We start from the raw sequence: 18,443 nt of genomic DNA, 5'->3' as shown, positions 1-18,443 counted from the left end.
TACTTTGTTAAATACTAACAATAGTATTGAAAAGAAATCTCAGAACACCAATCAGTGCTGAGTCATCACTGCTTGCTAGTCCACCATGAATATAAATTCCTCATGCTACACATGATTCTGATCTTCCTGCTGAGTGGGGGAGGTTTGAGGAATGGCGTCTGAGCATGACTGAGCCCCAGTGGACAAACACAGCCAGAAAAGGACTGGTAAAGCCTAAGGAGGAGTTTGGTACACAAAAACAATACAAACTGTGATTCTTTGAGTCTATCTGGTAGGTACTAATGTTTTAATACATATTTTCAAAACAGACACCTGGCTTGCTAACGCCGTCCTTTTCATTTTATGTAACAAAAAATTCCAAAATCCAGCTGGAGCTTGGGCATCACGGAGCTGTTGTTGACCAAAGGTCGCACAGTTCATCCCTCGCTGGACTGCAGGATTTTGCAGCACGTCGCAGTACACATCAGCCCTGTGCCGTGTATAGATTATCAGAAGACCAACTTCTTCTTGGTAGCTGAAAAACAAGGACAGAATATTCATAGAATAAATGCATCACGCACCGTCAGATTTCATGTAAAGACAAAAAAATGTGTTTAAATTGTTGCCGTAGTATAAGACAGCTTCAACCGTTAGGAATAGTCAACCCAAGCATTTTCCAAACCGCAGGAGGAGAAGGAAAAGCTTTGAACCTCCCACGAACACCCAAGTAAAGCATGCTCTCCCACAAGCCACTTGAAAAGCAGGAATGCGTTTTTTGTGTCCACTATGTAATGAATCGTGCAGCCAACACCCTTTTGAATTACTACCTTCAATGAAGCGATGTACATCTTTGATATAAATAGCCACCATTGGGGCGTGTTATTGGAAAATATAGTTAGCAAACCACAATTCGCTACTTGTTTTTTTTATACATTCGAAACACTGCGGCTTATAATACAATGCGGCTTATTCCTTTTTCTTTTTCACGAGGTGGATGGGCGCAAAGGTGTCGGCGGCGACTTTGCCGGTGTGCAGGAGGCCCTTTCCACTGATCCCCTCAGCCACAGTGCCCATAAGGGCCCTGTCCAGTGGTGCATCCCCAGTGGATCACCTCAGCCAATGCCTAGCAGCTGGTTTAGAATTGTGGGGACCAGAAACAATGCATCACAAGGGCACGTGGCAGGTGATGACATAACGTGATTTCTGCCGAGTACTCTGAATGTCAAAGTGACTGTGGAAGTTAACTATGACTCTAATTAGTGAAGGCATTCTAATGGAAGAACAAGATTTTCAATGTTCGAATATAGTAAGATCACAATCTTGTTTGGCAGAATCAGCGGGGAAATGGCTAGTAACACGTTGTGCCATGATTAAGGCTAAGTTCACGATGCAGGGAAATCTGATTTTTTTTTGCACAGACGTGACCTGTATCCGATCTGAACGGAACATATCTGCTGTTTTCAAACCAGACCCAGGCCACTTTCATATCTGGTCCTACATCAGATACGTATCCCATCTTTTGGAATGCGACTGCTGCCTGAAAAGTCACGTCACATTAAAACGATCTGCACGTCATTGATGCGCGGCAGACGTCACTATTCTGCCTTGATCCAGGCAGAAGGAAACAGAAAAAATAAACAACAACGGCAGACAAAAACACTTGGACACTGGTTTATTTTGTAACCCATGAAACACGACAACATCGCATGACCGCTTCACAACATGTCGCTCGAGTTTATTCTTTAAACGATTGTATCATCTAGTCGCAGTTAACAATATTTACATTCAAATCCCACCACACAGACAGTATTTAAGGGAGGAAAGCGAGGTTTTGAATGTAATTAACACGTGTCCTCTTGAGCGCATGCGAGACAGTTGTGGAGTGTTTACAGGGGAAGATCAAGTTGCATTCAAGACGTATTTGGTTGGTCATGTGAACGATCTCCCCAAAATATCGTATTTCACCCAAAAGTCTGAATTGAACACGAAGCTTTGCAGTGTGGACTTAGCCTAAGACACTGTGCCCGCAGCTGTCAATCTTAATTAACTATCGCAGGAGTCAATATTCATTACATTGGCATCAACACATACAACATTCTCCAAAGAACTCATTTTACAGTACTGACGAAAATTCAGAAGGTTGTACAATCACACAACATGTGCAATTGCTGTGACATGCGACTAATATTCAATTATCCCATTCCCTGTGCACATAAAGGGATAGAGAGGACCCCAAGTATTGATTCTATTACATAAAACATTATTATACATGCAAACACTAGTTACTAGTTTGTTAACTAAGGCGGAGTACACAATTATTATCAGGCTGATAGTTATCGGACTGATCAGAACCTAATATGACATCACAGTTTTTGGCCCCATATGAAAATATACCTGATGATTATTCATCCGCTGCCACACTAATATATTCAATCAGCCGATATTACTGGTTAGAAACATTCCAAGAATTTATGTATAATGATCATTGTTGCACTTCGCAAATATGTTAATGCCCATTTCATTATAAATGACCGCTGCGCTAGTTGATTGAGATTGACAGATGTGGACACGGTCCGCAAAGGAGTGACTTAATCGCGGCAAAAAGTATTGCTTTTCCCCCTGATTTCTTTAAAATGTAAGAAATTGACATAAATTAGTTCATTTTTTCGGTTGTTTGAGCCTGGGGCTTACAAAAATTAAGTTGAGTTTCTTACTTAAATTTGCACATTTGGCTTTTAATCAGGTGTGCTCTGTAGTTCGGAAATTACGGTAAACATCCCGCCGCCCATAAACGAAAGCACCGATTTACATAAACCAAAATCATCAAGTAAGTGTCTTTGTTTGCATTACTTGTTTCCAAGACTTCCAGTTTCCTCTTGAGCCCGACAGATTCCTTCTCGCGCAAGATTTCGGCCGAGCAGTTGGGTCGGGGAAGTTGGGGCCCATGTGTGGGACCGGGCCGATTGCTGAAGTACTTCATATTCAGAGCCTGTTCAGATAAAACATTACAGTCTCGCTGTGTAAACCAACAAATTAAAAAAATTGTACGATAAAACCAAGATCAACCTGTGTGGCTGTTGTCCTAGTTGAAGGGTTGAATGTAAATAAGCCAAGTAGTAACTCTAATAAATCATCTGTAGCTGCGCTAAAAATATGCTCAAGAGGTTGGCCAGGCATTTTTTTGAAAGGCATATAGTCAGGTAAACTGCTTACTCCCTGTAAAGTGAAACAAACATGAACAATGATATTTTAGAAGGGAATATGGGTGAGTTAGAGGTGAAATTAACAAAACAATGAATACCGGCCATGTCTCTTCTGTAGGTGTCCCGAGGGCCTCAAAGATCTTGCTCAACTGTTCAAGATCAGAGTCTCCAACAAGAAAGGGAACCTATGTATTATAGAAAACGCGCATGCAAGAATTATAACAAAATGTTTACAACGATTGATGAAATAAAATTGCAGTACCCGAAGGAGTAATTCAGCCAGGATGCATCCCACCGCCCACATGTCAACACCTACGCCGTACATTCGGGCACCAAAAAGAAGTTCAGGAGCACGATACCACCTAGGAAAGATCAAACATTTTATCCTAAACCAGCTAACAGCTCTAAAAATGTGGCACTTTATTCAACTTCATTTACGCAGCACTTAAAAAAGCAACCACTTTTCTTCCCCCTTGTCCCCATTAAACAGCACAGACCTGGTTACAACTTGATGAGTGTAGACACGGTTGGGACTGCCAAATGCTTTGGCCAGACCAAAATCTGCCAACTTTAACACTCCGTTACCGTCAAGAAGCAGATTATTGGGCTTTAAGTCCTGGAAATTCAATAGGACTCAGGTTAAGCTCATTCATAGTGTAGCGTTTTCTTAGCTAAATCCCAACATTAAAATTATTGATTTTCCATACATGCAAAACAAAGTGTACATGTGCATATGAAGAGTATTTCATCTTTACCCTGTGTAATACCCAATGTTGGTGCATGTATTCTAATCCCTGTAGAGTCATGAGGATGTAAGCCTTTATGTGGGCCGGAGTCAGGACAAGGCTGGTGTCCTTAATTATCACCTTTGGCAGGAAAAAAAATCCAAATTAAAATAGCATAAAAAACAAATAGACAATACAGATACAGTCACAGACTGAAAGCTCATGAAAGATGATGTCAAAGATGCTGTGTGGCTAAAATACCAGATTCAACTCTAAAATATTGTTGGTTTTACCTACAGTTTAATGAACGCAATCCTTCATCTTTTAAATGCCTGCTATGACAAAGCTTTTAGCATTGGGCTCAAGTATAGCATCATATTTCAGAAGCGCTGCTAATGGGACCGATTTAGTGTTAGCACCAAGCGTGGAAAGTTATTGATTTTTTTTCAAGCACTCTAAATTGGTCATAATTTAAGCATGGTGAGCATTTCTCGAGAGAAATGTATTTAAAATCTGAAAGAATTTTATATTGATCAATATGTATTTGAAAAAATATTTTTTCCTTGCAGTGGTAAACCAAATAAGCCAAAATATGAAACCAATAGTGAAAGCATATTTGAGGAGATGAATGTTTAGCTCAGGGGTTTCCAATCTTTCTCAAGCTGAGAGCTACTTTTTTTGGTCCCAAATTAGCGCAAAGGGCATTCATTTTGATAAGCATTTTGAAAATAACAACTTATGTTATTACTATGTTGTTATTATGTTATTACCAGGTTAATTGTTGAAAGTAAGGTTAAATAGATTAGGTCAACCACACAAAAAATAATTTTACAAGAAAATAATGACCCTGCACTGTGGAACTTTTTTCAGGACATGTCGGCAGGCACCTCAGCTACTCTGAGTGGGGCACTCTGGTGCCCGTGGGAACCAAGTTGGAGACCCCTTGCATTTAATCAATTAGAAAAATATCTTCATTATAAACGCAGAATGTTAAAAATTCTGGTTTCAAAAAACAGTGATACAACAGCTTTTAATTTGAAGGACAAGCTACTGCAAACTGAGCTAAAGATGTACCTCAAGGTCAGTTTCCATGAAATCAAAAACCAGGCTGATGTTGGATTTGTGTCCAAATACATCCAGCAGCTGAAAGACCAAAGTATAGCTTTTAAGTCATTTGCCAATGCCCTCAGGAGTAACAAAAACATGAAAAAATAAAATAAAAACGGGATCAAGTATCTACCCCAATAATATTTGGGTGATGAAGCTCCTGTAGTAGCTTGATCTCTCGTAGAGCAGTCCTGTTTATTCCTATAAACATAAAGGTTTACATTCAAGTTGTGTTCCAAATTATTCAACCCCACAGGTAGTTTTGTGTTTTTGTAAGGTTGACATTTATATTTCAACTTGTTTATAATTACATTAAATAATAAATTATAAATACAAATACCCAATAATGTTTGTAACACACAAATTAAAGGTATCTCTGTCATAACTTTATTGACCAAACAATTTAAATACGGTTAAAATTATTAAAATAGGTCACCGATTACGTTGTCACATAACATGTTTTCCAGCTATATTAACTTTATTATTTCATCATCACATCACTACTTTGATAATCACATTATACATTTTAGTTATTATAAATGGTAAATGGTCTGCATTTGTATAGCGGCGAGACACACCGGAATGTCCTTACGTCTTCAGTACTTAGTACAGCATTGTTGTGCAAAAATAGCATGATTTGGATGTGAAGCATAGCTTGACACAAGTTCCTTTCAGGAATCCACACGTATCTTTTCCCATTTCTCTTGGGCAAAGGGCTCCAGTTCACCAACAATTTTTGGCTTGCATGCAACAACTGCCTTCTCAACTTTCTCCAGAGATTTTAATTAGGGTATAATGTAAATCTGATGATTGTGATGGCCACTCCATAATCTTCAGGTTCTTCTTTTGCCACCAAATTGCGATAGATTTTAAGGTGTGCTAAGGATCATTGTCTTACTGGAAGGCCCAATGTCTTTAAAGCCTAAGCTTTGTTACGGAGTACATGACATTTGAATCCAAGATCTCCTGTAAAAAACTCAACTCATAATACTTTGCACGTGCTAAAGATTTTTTGCACTGAAAGCGGAAAAACCCTAGACTAAAATATTCAACCCCTTCTCTTTGTTTGTATTTATATCCTTTCTTATGAAGTGATATTATATGGTCCTTAAACTTTCTTTCACCATTCCTTAGACTTTACCATGTTGCAACGACGTCATTAAATGTCAAGAAAAGCCATGCTTTTATAATCTTCGTATTTGCTGCTGATAGGGGTTCTGTTCACATCTACTGGTGTTTTAGCGGCTTTTTGACTACACCTGATGAAAACCTCTGTTCCTAAAAAGAAGTCGACTAAATGAGGATGAATACTGTCAAAGAGGTAATCAGAGAGAGCCCATCTAGTGGAATATTCCCCAAAATAGTTTTGTCATTACAGTTGTATTGATCTTTGTTACGTTTGATTATTTTATGTGGTTAAAAAAACAGATGAAAAATGAATGTCAAATTTGCAAAAAAACTTGCTGTGGGGGTTGAATTATTTTAGCACAACCATAAAAGTGGAGAGTTGCTACAGTCCATCATACAAACTGAACAAATTTTAACACAAGTCCTAACTCACCATCTTTGGCTTCAGTTCGGTGGCCAACTTTAATCTAAGGGAAGAAGGGATGTGTGAATGTGGTTTTTGACATTCAGAAGCATGAAACAGCTCAAAAATTTGTCGATATAAAATATGCAAACCTCTACCTTTTTAATGGCGACGATGGTGTCGGTTGTTTTGTCTCTTGCTTTGTACACTGTTGCAAACTAGAGAACAGAGATTGATAGACGGATGATTTTAATAACTCTGAGGTTATTTCATTATATAAGCAAGGTTAAATTAAACTTTTTTCAAATGTATATTAAATGTATCACACTGCATAGATGAACATGCAGCAACGAGATATTCAATTTGGTACTTCCCTTAATGGTATCTTTACCCGTGTGGCACTACAAAAACATGACTAAAAAACTAAATACCATTTTCAGATTTGCCATCAGCAGCACTCAAACAAATGCTCTATATGAAGCAGAGTTACTCCCCCTCCCTTTTTTCTTTTTTTTGTGTTTTACATAGTGACAACAGGTAATTCATTGGTGGGACAGCTTTACATTCACTACCATTTTCAACGTATATGCATACATTTATCTTCATAGGCTGTTGCTATTCCACTTTAATAACTATTAGTATATACAGTAAATAAAAACGTCTCTTTTCTGCAGAGGTAAGTGAATGTCTGATGTAAAACATGATTTGAGCTAGAACTCAACAAGTAAAAATGAAAACAAAGTCATATAGATTGTTTTCTATTACGGATATGAATGCTTTATTAATTGAACGTGTTACTTAATGGGACAATGTCTATTATTTAGCACCCGCTAGTGGTGCAAAAAAAAATAATGTATTGATTTAAATATTAAGCAAAAACAAATGAACGATCCTAAAAAATGTGCATTTTTAAAAATACTCGTAGGTCAAGAAATTTGCATTTATTTTACATTATAACAGACAACTAGAGGAAGGTTATATAATCTTGCTGCTGCAAAAATCTATTGAAAAGCTGTACAAAGAAACTACAAAAAAATTGGTGGTTTGGTCACTTAGTCTCTGTAGTTTGAATTCTTGTGTTTTTGAGCACTTGTTTTCTGTTGCCCGGCACAATACAGCGGCATCAAGTGGTATTATTATTATTAAATAATACACACTGTCCCTTTACTTTTAGAGATGTCTGATAACATATTTTTTGAAGACTGACAACCATACCAGGTCTCAAATTACAAAGGTCAATATAATTTCCTTTAATATAAAACTATAAAGTTTGAAAAGATTGGGGGTTTCAAACCTTTTAAACTGAGAGATATTCTTGTAACTATTTAGCGCAAAGTGCTCTCAGTTTGATATCAATTGCTAAACTTAGCGAGATGGCTTGCTAGATGGCTTACTAAATAGCTGAAAAAATGTAACTTGATAGTTAGCGAGAAATATAAAAATACTAAAAGGGAGCAAGATAGTTGGCTAAAAGAGTAAATAGCCAACTTAAGACCTGGCTAGAAAGCAGGAAAAAATAGAAAAGATCTAGCTAGCTAGCTAGGAGGCCAAATTTTAGCTTGATAACTTGCTAAAAAGTAAAATGTTAGCTAGATAGCGTTCATCCATTATCTACACTGCTTATCTTCAGTAGGGCCGCGGGGTTGCTGGGTTATATCCCAGCTATCTTCGGGCAGTGGGCAGGGGGACACCCTGAACTGGTTGCCAGCCAGTCGCAGGGCACATAGACAACTCACTAACTTGCTTATTCACACCTAGGAACGATTTAGACCGGCCAATTAACCTGACATACATGTTTTTGGATTGTGGGAGGAAAATGGAGTGCCCGGAGGAAACCCACGCGAGTACGGTGAGAACATGCAAACTCCACACAGGAAGGTTCGATCTCATGACCTCAGAACTGTGCCGCACACGTGCTAACCACTGTGCCGCCGTGCTACCTCGTTAGATAGCATGCAAAGTAAAGTAGCTAGATAGCTAAAAAGGTAGCCAAATATTGTTGTAGAATAGAAACTTGCATTTGTAGAATAGACACTGCATATGTTTTGCTCATTTGCTTTATCAAACCCATAAATTGGAATTTACTTTGTGATAATTCCTGTAAAATAAATCAAAAAAATATATAAATGAATGAATTTGCTTAATACATAAACAAATGCTCGTACTTGCTTAGAAATAATTATCATTACTTGAATATATGTTTTATGTTCATGAAGACTGGAACTGATTTATTTGAATTTCTAAAATAACAAACGTATTTTCACTATATAGTTGCTGTGGGATTACCAGGTTAATTATTAAAAAATAGGGTTAATTAGATTTAGTCAACCATTTTACTAGAAAATCACAATGACCCAGCAATGGTATGCTATTTCCAAAACGGGCACCGAAACTGTCCATAGGGGGCACCACGTTGGATACTCCGAAATCCCGTTTTATTATTTTCGTGATTATCATTAACGGTTATTCATACTCATCTAGATATACTTCTTCATGTAAAATGTCAGTCAATACTCAATAATTCAGAAATGAGCACTTACGAAATCTTTGACTTAAATTACTTTTTGCTGCAGCCTCGTCACCAAAAACACAAAACTATCATTACACCAAACCTGATGAAATCAACAGAGAATTGCAGTTCATATTTTGTAAGAACGTTATCTCATTTGAAACAAGTGTTGATCATCAATGACTTCCATTTGAGCTTTTGTTGACATTAACAACCGGATTGCTAGCATGCTATAAGCTAGCTCCAATGTGGGCAAAAATCTAGTGCAAGCAACCAAAAAAGCTTTTAATGGAAATAAAACAGACAGAACCAGATCGCTCACCTGACCCTCTCCCAGGAAAGCTAACTTTTCATAACGCTTGGCCTTAGACTTTACATCAAATGCCATTGCAATAAATTGATACAGCTAACCCCATAAATGTCAACTTCCGTTTTTTTAAAGTGACGCATTAGTGTTTCCGGGTTCAAATAAGAGAAACAGCCTTCATTTGGTGCAGCATTGACACCTGCTGGTTTTTCCATGTCAACACATCGAGTCCCGTACATTGAAACTTGGGTGCTCATTTAGCAAAAGAAAAAAAAAGCTTGTCTGTTATTTACAAAGATGTAACACATTTATTATGACACGTCTCTTTTATTTTTGTAATTATTCATTTATTACTTATTGCCCCTTTTCGAAAGCCATACAATTACATTTGTTTTTATGACTCTTTTCACATCAACATGCTGGTACATTTTGGATCACCGATAGATCAGTAAATAGATTATAAGACTGATTATGTTTTGACTTGTGCTGCTGCATACATATCCTAACAGAAACAGAATTGGAACCATACCACATATTCTAGTGGTAATGTTATTTGTAATCAGGGTTAAGTTTTAATATGAATAAAATGATTACTCACAACACGTGGTAAGCTTTCTCTCCTGGCTTTGATCTCTTTGATCTCCGGCAAAACTAACATAAAATGCGACAGAAACAAAATGAAAATAAATCCAAACAGCTTGCCAACATAGTTTTTGCCGTTCCATGTATTCCGTTACTCCGTAAGCCTGCACAAAATTTAATAATTTTATTCATATTTAGTTTCTTTTGTCTTTTATTAGCATATTTGGTATTGGAGTAATCCAAAATTAATTGAAAGTAATCCAGTTAAAGTAACCCTACTCAGTCCTGTTTGTAATAGTTACTAGAGTAATAGTTGTCGTCGTGCAAGACTAATGGCCCTATCGTTTGTAAATGTCTACATACTGTTTGAATTTTGAAATATGTCAATGTCTACATTTAGTAGGGATGGTATAATTTCCTCTTTCATAAATTCTTCATTCTTTAGTCATTTATAATCATTCAGTGGACACAACTGTAAAGGAGGTGTGTAAACAAGCACATTCCTGAGTGCCAGCACAGACTTGAAGGATCACCCAAAGTCAAGCTCTTGTCACTGTTAACAAAACACAATGGATTTCCATAGGCAAAGGTTGAACAACTTGAGCAAGATTTCCCCAGGGATGACAAGGCTATCAGCAGACACTGAACCCCTAATACCCCCAATAAGCAGGTTAGCGCCTTACATGGCTGCATGGCCGCTATTGGGAAATGTGAAGCACACTGTAAAGCGCTTTGGGAAGTCTTGACTTGAAAAGCGCTATATAAATGCAGATCATTTCATTTCATTTCATTTCATACCCCAAATTTAGGATTTTATTCTCCATCTGCACTCAGTCTTACGCTTTGGGTTTTCCATTCTCATGTGCCAATAACTACCAAAAACAGAATGCCACCTAAAAAGAGTTTCACGTCTCAACGTGAGTGATGCTCTAATGGCATGCAGCCATTACAGACGCTCCCCTCCTTACGACCATTTGACTTGCGTAAAACGGTAGATACGATCATTTTTTTCGGGATGTGGAAAAATATACGGACATTGCTGTGAGCTAGATTTCGTATTGTGTGCACCTTTTTCCGAATACAGTACAGGACAGTACTGTAGTGCTTCTTTCTGCCGCTACCAGCGTGTGGTGGCGCTGTGAGAGGTCATCCAGCATCCACCCCAAAGAAGAAATCCAGCTTCTACTTCCTGGTTCGTGTAAACGTAACAACATGCACTGTATTGCTAGCACGCTAAGAACTTTTTATTGTTTAATATCTAGTGCATCCATTCAATATGGTTGGTGTAAAGAAGAGGTGAGCCGTTCCATTTAAAATAAAAGTGGAATAAGCTTGGTATGGTTGAAAAAATGATCGGAATGCTTTTTTTCGGCCACTTTTTACCACGGAGGAGGAAGTCGCCTAACTCTTGAAGCGCATTTTCCAAAAGTAAGTTAAACTAGTCAAGTCAAGTCATGTTTATTTGTACAGCCCTTAATCACAAAGAGTCTCAAAGGGCTGCACAGATCAAAGACTATTGCAATCTATTATTACAGACTATTATGACACCATCCCCTCATCTAAAACCTACATGAAGGCAAACGATACACAAATTATCAACATAAAATATACATTATTCATACGCTATAGAATAGAAGTGTGTTTTAAGCTTTGATTTAAACTTTTGCACTGAGGTTGCAGATCGAATCTGAGGGGGATGAGCATTCCACAGCACCGGGGCCCGGATGGAGAACGCCCTCGAACCTGCGGATCTCTTCTTGGCTCTTGGGATCACCAGCAGACCAGTGTTTTCAGAGCGAAGGCTCCGGACCGGAACATAGGGGGACACTCAAACTCAAACTTAACTTTATCTATCTTTATAGAGCATATTATTTTATGGAATGTTAATTTTTAGTCCAAAACAATACAGGTTACTTATGAAAAATAATTATATAAACCTTAAACATACAAAATACAGCACTGAAGCAACTTACGAACAAATTCAACTTACAAATGATGGTAAGTTGGGCAGCGTCTGCACAGTGTATTTAATTTTATGTGTATTTTTGTATTTAATTTACCATCAGCTTATAAACCACCATTTTGTATACTAGGCAAAAAGACTATGCACAAGTGAATTCCTAGTGTTTCTGCAGCTCATTTGAGCCCAGAATATTCTGAAATTAAACTTTGAAAGGGACAGCTCGTCCTTTTTTTGATTCTTTTTTAAAACCTACATCTTTGTGGAAGGAAAATAAGACAACTTACCACTGTACACAATACAATGCATTCATTTTCATACTGATTTCCAAACATGAAAGTTCGTAAGCTGATGTACTTATTTTGAAAAGTTAAACCACAATAAACGAATTCCTTTCTGAAAGTGTGAATCAAAACTGTATTGAAATAGAACAATTGTATGAGTAAATAAATTATACACACGCTACATGGCTAATATTAAACATCCTGTTATGGTCCTCAAATTTTGGCCTAAAATGAAATCCCTTTTCTTCCTTTTACAGATTGACATTGCTCTCCTGGGAGGTTCTTCTGTCAGAGGGAACGTTTGTGATCCATGCACCGCTGAACACATCTCTACATCCCATCTCCATACACAGTAGATGCCCTCACATCCCACAGGATTAGGCACGCTTCCTCTCTCATGACCTGCCCTGCTTCTTCCTCTCTCCGCGTCTCCCCTCTCGCATACACACACCCACACCAAGCTTTCATTTTCATGTCGCGTTTGACAAGTGTGAAGGATAAGCGGAGTCTAATACACCCCACACTTTGCCTCCCCTTCTGACAGCCCACCGAGGTGACTGACAGCGCCGTATGTGCTCATGCAAGCATTCCTTTTTTTCACATTTTTTCACGGCAGCTTTCGCCGGCATCCCATTATCAAGCTCTAGAGACACACAAGCAGACATTAATGCGGATCATAACTGTCCAGTGCTCGACATAATTCAAAAACACTTAGATCAGGGACTCTTAAAACAAATGTGACATGTTGATACCCTTGTCTAATTCAGCAATGATTTGACTTTACGCTCTTTCCTCTCACGTCGTCTTTGTGACTGCAGCTGAGTTATAGAGGCCTAAGTGCTTCTGCTGACGTTTATATAGTTTGCCTCGGTAAATCCCGTTATAGCTACGGTAACGATACGTACACTAATTCACTCTTGTTATGTGTCAGTTCAGCAGATGGTGATGCAGTTGAGCTGGTGTGTGTTTGAGTGTGTATATATCGGGCTGGGATGAAACCACCAAACTGTCCATCAAACTTGTTGGAAGTGGCTGTTTTGGAGCGAGCGCTTGTCGTCGGACCACATCCTGTTCAGCGAGGCTGAAAAAGTGGCCACAATAAAGAGACAAGAGTGGTTTCGGTGGGTAGACCCAAGTGAAGGGAAGAAAGAACTGAGGAAGCAGTACTCAAAAAAGAAAGGTATTAGATAACATACATACCAACCTGTATGTTTTAGCCGTATAAAGTATGTTTATTATGCATTTTCAGACGTGTACGACGTACAAGAAAATCTGTATGGAAAAACGCAACTTTGTCAATGATGGGTACCATCCGGTATACACAGACTATCACGCAACGGCAAATCAATCAAGTCTAATGAGTTCGCCGCAGAAGCCTCTATCTCGGTATCGTTTTTTTTCGTTGCAAACGAAGCGAGCGGTTTGATGCTACTGTGCGCATGCGTCCGCCGCCTGGGGATTTCCCGTCATGCATCATTCCGAAAAAAAAATATATGGTGTATGATTATTTTGTATTTTGTAAGGGAAAATATGACAGTTTGTACAGGCATGGCGCCGTGGAGGTTGTGTCATGGTTGCCACGGCGCCCAATTGGCCCCACCAAATGACACCAGCTGAAACGCGTTGACAGATTGCTGCCGGACTACTTAAACGCGGTCTTGCGAGTTGCTTGGGGTCTGAGCGTCTCCGAAACTTCTGCTAGACGCTGTGTGATATGCCAAGTCTTGTGAATCTCCGTTTTTGCCTGTGTTTTAATCCTGTTTTATTTTTGACCTGATCTGTTTGATTTCAATCTACTTCCGCGACCATCGATCCCCGGAATCGAGTGTGCGCGCATTCCTCTTCCCCCCAATAAATTGTGAGTAACGTTACGCGATTGGGTTCTTATTCCTGTTTCCTGTCCTGGTTCGTGACAGAACCTGGCGCCACACGGCGGGGACCAATTGGGCGCCATGGCAACCATGACAGGTTGACAGGTATGAGATAACAAAGTAACAAACAAGGGGCCAGAAAAAGACGAAATGTCTAAGAAAAAGCAAACCTGCCAATAACCCAATCTGAAATGATGACCAAAATGGAAACACATGGAACAAAGTAGCAAACAAAACAAGTGACTATATTACAACTAACAAAATGTCCAATCAAGAAGCAGGAACATAAAACAAATCTGATGTAGCAATGATAGTGGATACCAATTGACCCGATGCCACGCGCCGTCCGAGCAGTCATTATTAGGCGTCAGGATAATTTGGAACAAGTGTGTGGTGATTGGTCATATCTGTGCCCAGGTCTGAACCCGGTTGGCGCCCTCTGGGGATGGTGGTATACCAGATCCTAACAACAAGTACGTCATTGAATTGATCAGCTTTGTTTAGATCAGGGATTTCAAACACATTTAGCTTGGGGGGCACATGGTAGAAAAAACATTCTATAAAAGTGTCCCTAACCTGGAGGGCCGGGGGTCTTTTTGCAGGCTCACAAATTAACTATGGTTCAGGGATGTAAGATTTGATTATAAAACGATTGTCCAGAAATATTTTTCTCCAATATTTTTTTCCTTCATTAATATTTAATCTATTGTAGTGTTTATTAAATATTTGTTTGTTTAAAAAAAACACACAAAATAAGAAATGAATTCATTTACACTCAATAATGGGCTGTGAGGATAAAAAGAGAGAAGCTCAGCCCGACCCCAATCTACCGACCGGGCCTGAAATTCGGATCGGGTCAGGGTTGGGCTCGAGCTTAAGATCTTACCTCTGGGCTGAAATTGGTGGACAAAACATTTTCCCGCTTGCAAAAGGTTTGCTCGCTTTACAGTTTTCTGACCTTTCGCTATCAAATCAACACATCATACTGTGTTTCCTATTGCAGCTCTCCTCTTCAAGTTTAACGGCTGTTGGCGTAATTGTTTTGGTGCATTACCGCCCGCTAGCCATAGTTTGTGAAACTGGTGATGTTTCTCAAAGCCAGCTAGCCTGTGGTAAGACGCCAACTCAGAATCTGATTGGCTAAACCTGTGTCCAAACGTTTCTGAAAGCGGGCCAAATTCCGTTAGATGAAAATGTGAGAGGGACAACTATTCAGCCTGGAATTCTTTGCACAGTCTTTAATAAATTCAAACTCCGCTAAAAATTTGCAGCGCTTGGCAAACAGCGTTGGGACCTCACAGCTCGCCTTTGTAGAATTTTTTATTGACATGCAAGGTCTCATGAAAAAGCGTTGCTTCAGTTGCTTCACCTTTTCAAGGCAATACATTTTCAGTTAGCTTTTTGTAGTCATGATGTTTCATCTGACGGTGCCTCTTGATATTTTTTTGAAAACAGCCACAGTCTCTTGGCAAATTAGGCATACGCATTTTATTTTTCTATTTTGGGTGAAATAAATCCTCCATTTTTCACTTGTCCCGTAAAAATGGCCCTCACAGTCAACTTTATTTTTTTATTTACTGTTTCTATGTCAGAAACGGAGTTGACTAAAATTATCCCAAAAAAACAAGGACATACAAATGGTTACTGCTGTCATCTTTTAAAATTGCGAATTTTTTGGAGGGGGTACAAATTTATTTCATTCTGCAGTCTGTCACAGACCAGAAAAGGACACAGGACTCAATACCGCACGTTTCTCAGTTTTTATTTGAAAAGAGAGGGAGAGTAAGGCTTGCTTGCTTGATTCGAGGACTGACGGACAACAGGAGCGAGCGAGGCGGGAATGACACTTCCGTGTCGGACGGAGACAGGCGGGAATAGTGAGTCGTTGGCCGGGGCTGGAGATCAAAGGCGATGTCGTGTTCGTAAGCGAGGTCCTTGGCAGGAGGCAGGCAGGTAACGGGGCAAAACGGGTCAGGTAACAGGAAGCAGGCAGAATGGGCGTAATCAGGTCCAAAAACAGGTCAATAACGAAGATCATGCAGGAAAAAGGCTTGGCAAAAACGGAGTCGGACGAGAAATCTCACTGAGCGGAATGCAACAGTTCGCAACGATCTGACAGTCACCAAGAGGAAGCCGGGGTTTAAAAAGGGAGTGTCCACCAATCAGCTGTCCGGGCTGTTGGCGCTAATCAAGCCACCGCAGGTGCGCCAAATTGGCAATCACGACACAGTCAACATTACTCACGGGCCACATATTATTAATTTTATGACAGAGGCCGCTGGCCAGAAAAAAATTAGTTAACCAACGCCGGGCCGGACTTTGGACATGCCTGGGCTAAACCAACAGCTTTCTCTATAACTGATATTATGGGACACGGCCCTCAGGATATTTTGTTCATTGTCTCTGTTTATAGAGTCTTGTTTAACTTAATAAATGAAACATTTCTCATGCCCAACATTTTTGTGCTGTGTTTATCTTCATTATACAATAACTCAAGGGGGGAAAGGTTCAATTATTCACCGATCATGACATTTCCAAGTAAAAAGTGTCGGATCAGTATCGATCGAAAATACTAGGTATTGAAGGATTTAATACATTTTACCATAAAGGATTTTATATGATCAAATACAAATTACATTTAAATGCAAAATATATTCACTGGCTGAGCTGTGGGGCGAGGTCAATGCAACCCTAGTGGAGAATGATGTTTACAGGAACGGCGGGTAAATGGGACAAAGGGCCGATAAGATAAACAGCACTTCTCGACGCAGACGGACCTGATGACGTAGACACTCTCTCCTGTTTTAAGTTCCAGACATTGAGGCAAGGGGGTTTGGACCCTACGTGGGGGTTTTCCGGGCACGCCCATGGGAGGAGCCGGCACACTAGCTTGCGGAGAGACGTAGGTCGAGAGAAAAAAGGAAGCGAGAACATAGAGAGAAGAGGCTTGACGGAGACTTGAGCGACACTAATTTGGCTAATTCGATGGAGTTCACTTAATTAAATACTTTAAGAAATTAAATCTGCCCCCGTGTGAAAATGTCGGCTATTTTTGTCCATCTTTTCCCATCAAGAAACGAGCGCGCATTGTTAGGAGAATGCAGGTTGTGTTTGGTTAATGGAGTCAGAAAACCAATTCGAACAATTTGGTAAATGGCACATTTTAATATATTTAAAATCTAACAGTATTTACTCGGATTTGATCGATACATAAATTCCCAATATCGCCCACCCCTAATAGCCGAGCAGTATTTTCGTTAACGGTCGGATATGGGAGGATTTTCACTCAACCCAAATGTAGTTCCCCAGAATGAAATACAATCATTGTTTTAATCACTAGGGCCATAGGGGCAACATTTCCTGTGGTGTGCTTTGGGCAAGAACAGCCTGGTGGCGCCCACAATCATCATACAGCTGCTACACAAGCGCTTTTGTTTGCTGGCTTCTTTGTCCAGAACGGAAACATCCGCACACCCACTTGTGCAAGACTTCAAGAGGAGCCCATTTGATTGAGAGACAGACAGAATTATGATAATGTCTTCATGAGTGGTGGGGGGATGGAAGAGGTGTCAACACTTTAGGTTGATAGACACAGCATGCAGCCCAGTTAGAAGGAGTATTTAAGATCGTGTTTACCGTTGCCTTGGTTACCACCTGCATTGCTTTTGTGGTTCTGGTCTGCAGCTCCTGTCAGACATGGTTAACTCTCTCATTAGGGGGATTTCTACAGCCAAATAGAATCCTCCGTGGGTTAGTGTCTTGTGAGTGTGGTGCACAACACATAGTTTGAATTTTCTATCCTAGTTGAGAGTTTCCATTGTCGTAATGTATTTCTTAACCCCTTACCCTAACTACAGTATAACCATTCAAAGTGATTGTCTAACCCTCAGCCTTACTCTAAACCAGGTGTCTCAAACTTGCAGCCCGGAGACCAATCACGGCCCAGGGATGACAGCTCGGGGCTACTGCTTTAATATTAAAGTTTAAAGGGACAATGTGTAATATTTAGTACTTTGGGGGGAAAGGAGAAGGAAATAGAGAGAGAGTGGAAGGGAGAGAGACAAACAGAGAGAAAAAAGAGAGCACGATAGAGACAGAGAGAGTGAAAGACAGAAAGATTGAAGGAGAAAGAGAAAAAAATGAAGATAACAGAGGGACAGAGAGAGAGAGAGAAAAAGTGTGAGAGAGAGAAAGAGTGAGAGAGGGGAAAAGAGAAAGAGAGAAAGTGTAAGAGAGAGAAAGAGAAAAAGAGAGAGGGAGTAAGAGAGAGGTAAAGAGGGAAAGGGGAAGGAGAAAGAGTAAGAGAAAGAGGGAGAAAGAGATGAAAGGAGAAAGAAATAAAAACAAAAGAGAAAACAGGAGAGAACAAAAGAGAATGAAGTAGA

At 39.6% G+C, this 18,443-nt stretch overlaps 1 protein-coding gene across 1 annotated transcript; it reads right to left on the bottom strand.

The window, feature by feature from the left end:
* Nucleotides 1–267: 267 nt before the first annotated feature.
* cdk7 (cyclin-dependent kinase 7) lies at nucleotides 268–9,523 on the bottom strand. The gene is made up of 12 exons (XM_088335062.1): nucleotides 9,377–9,523; nucleotides 6,704–6,763; nucleotides 6,576–6,609; nucleotides 5,148–5,215; nucleotides 4,982–5,050; nucleotides 3,938–4,048; nucleotides 3,680–3,798; nucleotides 3,445–3,544; nucleotides 3,281–3,367; nucleotides 3,046–3,195; nucleotides 2,830–2,968; nucleotides 268–514 (listed from the first exon to the last, which is right to left on the bottom strand). The coding sequence occupies exons 1-12, from the start codon at nucleotides 9,440–9,442 to the stop codon at nucleotides 489–491; spliced, it is 1,029 nt and encodes a 342-aa protein (XP_088191188.1). The 5' UTR covers nucleotides 9,443–9,523; the 3' UTR covers nucleotides 268–488.
* Between the last annotated feature and the right edge of the window lie 8,920 nt (nucleotides 9,524–18,443).

This window comes from Urocampus carinirostris, chromosome 5, assembly GCF_059441175.1.
Source record: "Urocampus carinirostris isolate Australia breed hairy pipefish chromosome 5, RoL_Ucar_1.0, whole genome shotgun sequence".
NCBI classification, from domain to species: Eukaryota; Metazoa; Chordata; class Actinopteri; order Syngnathiformes; family Syngnathidae; genus Urocampus; species Urocampus carinirostris.
This window is presented reverse-complemented; position numbering and strand designations above follow the sequence as displayed.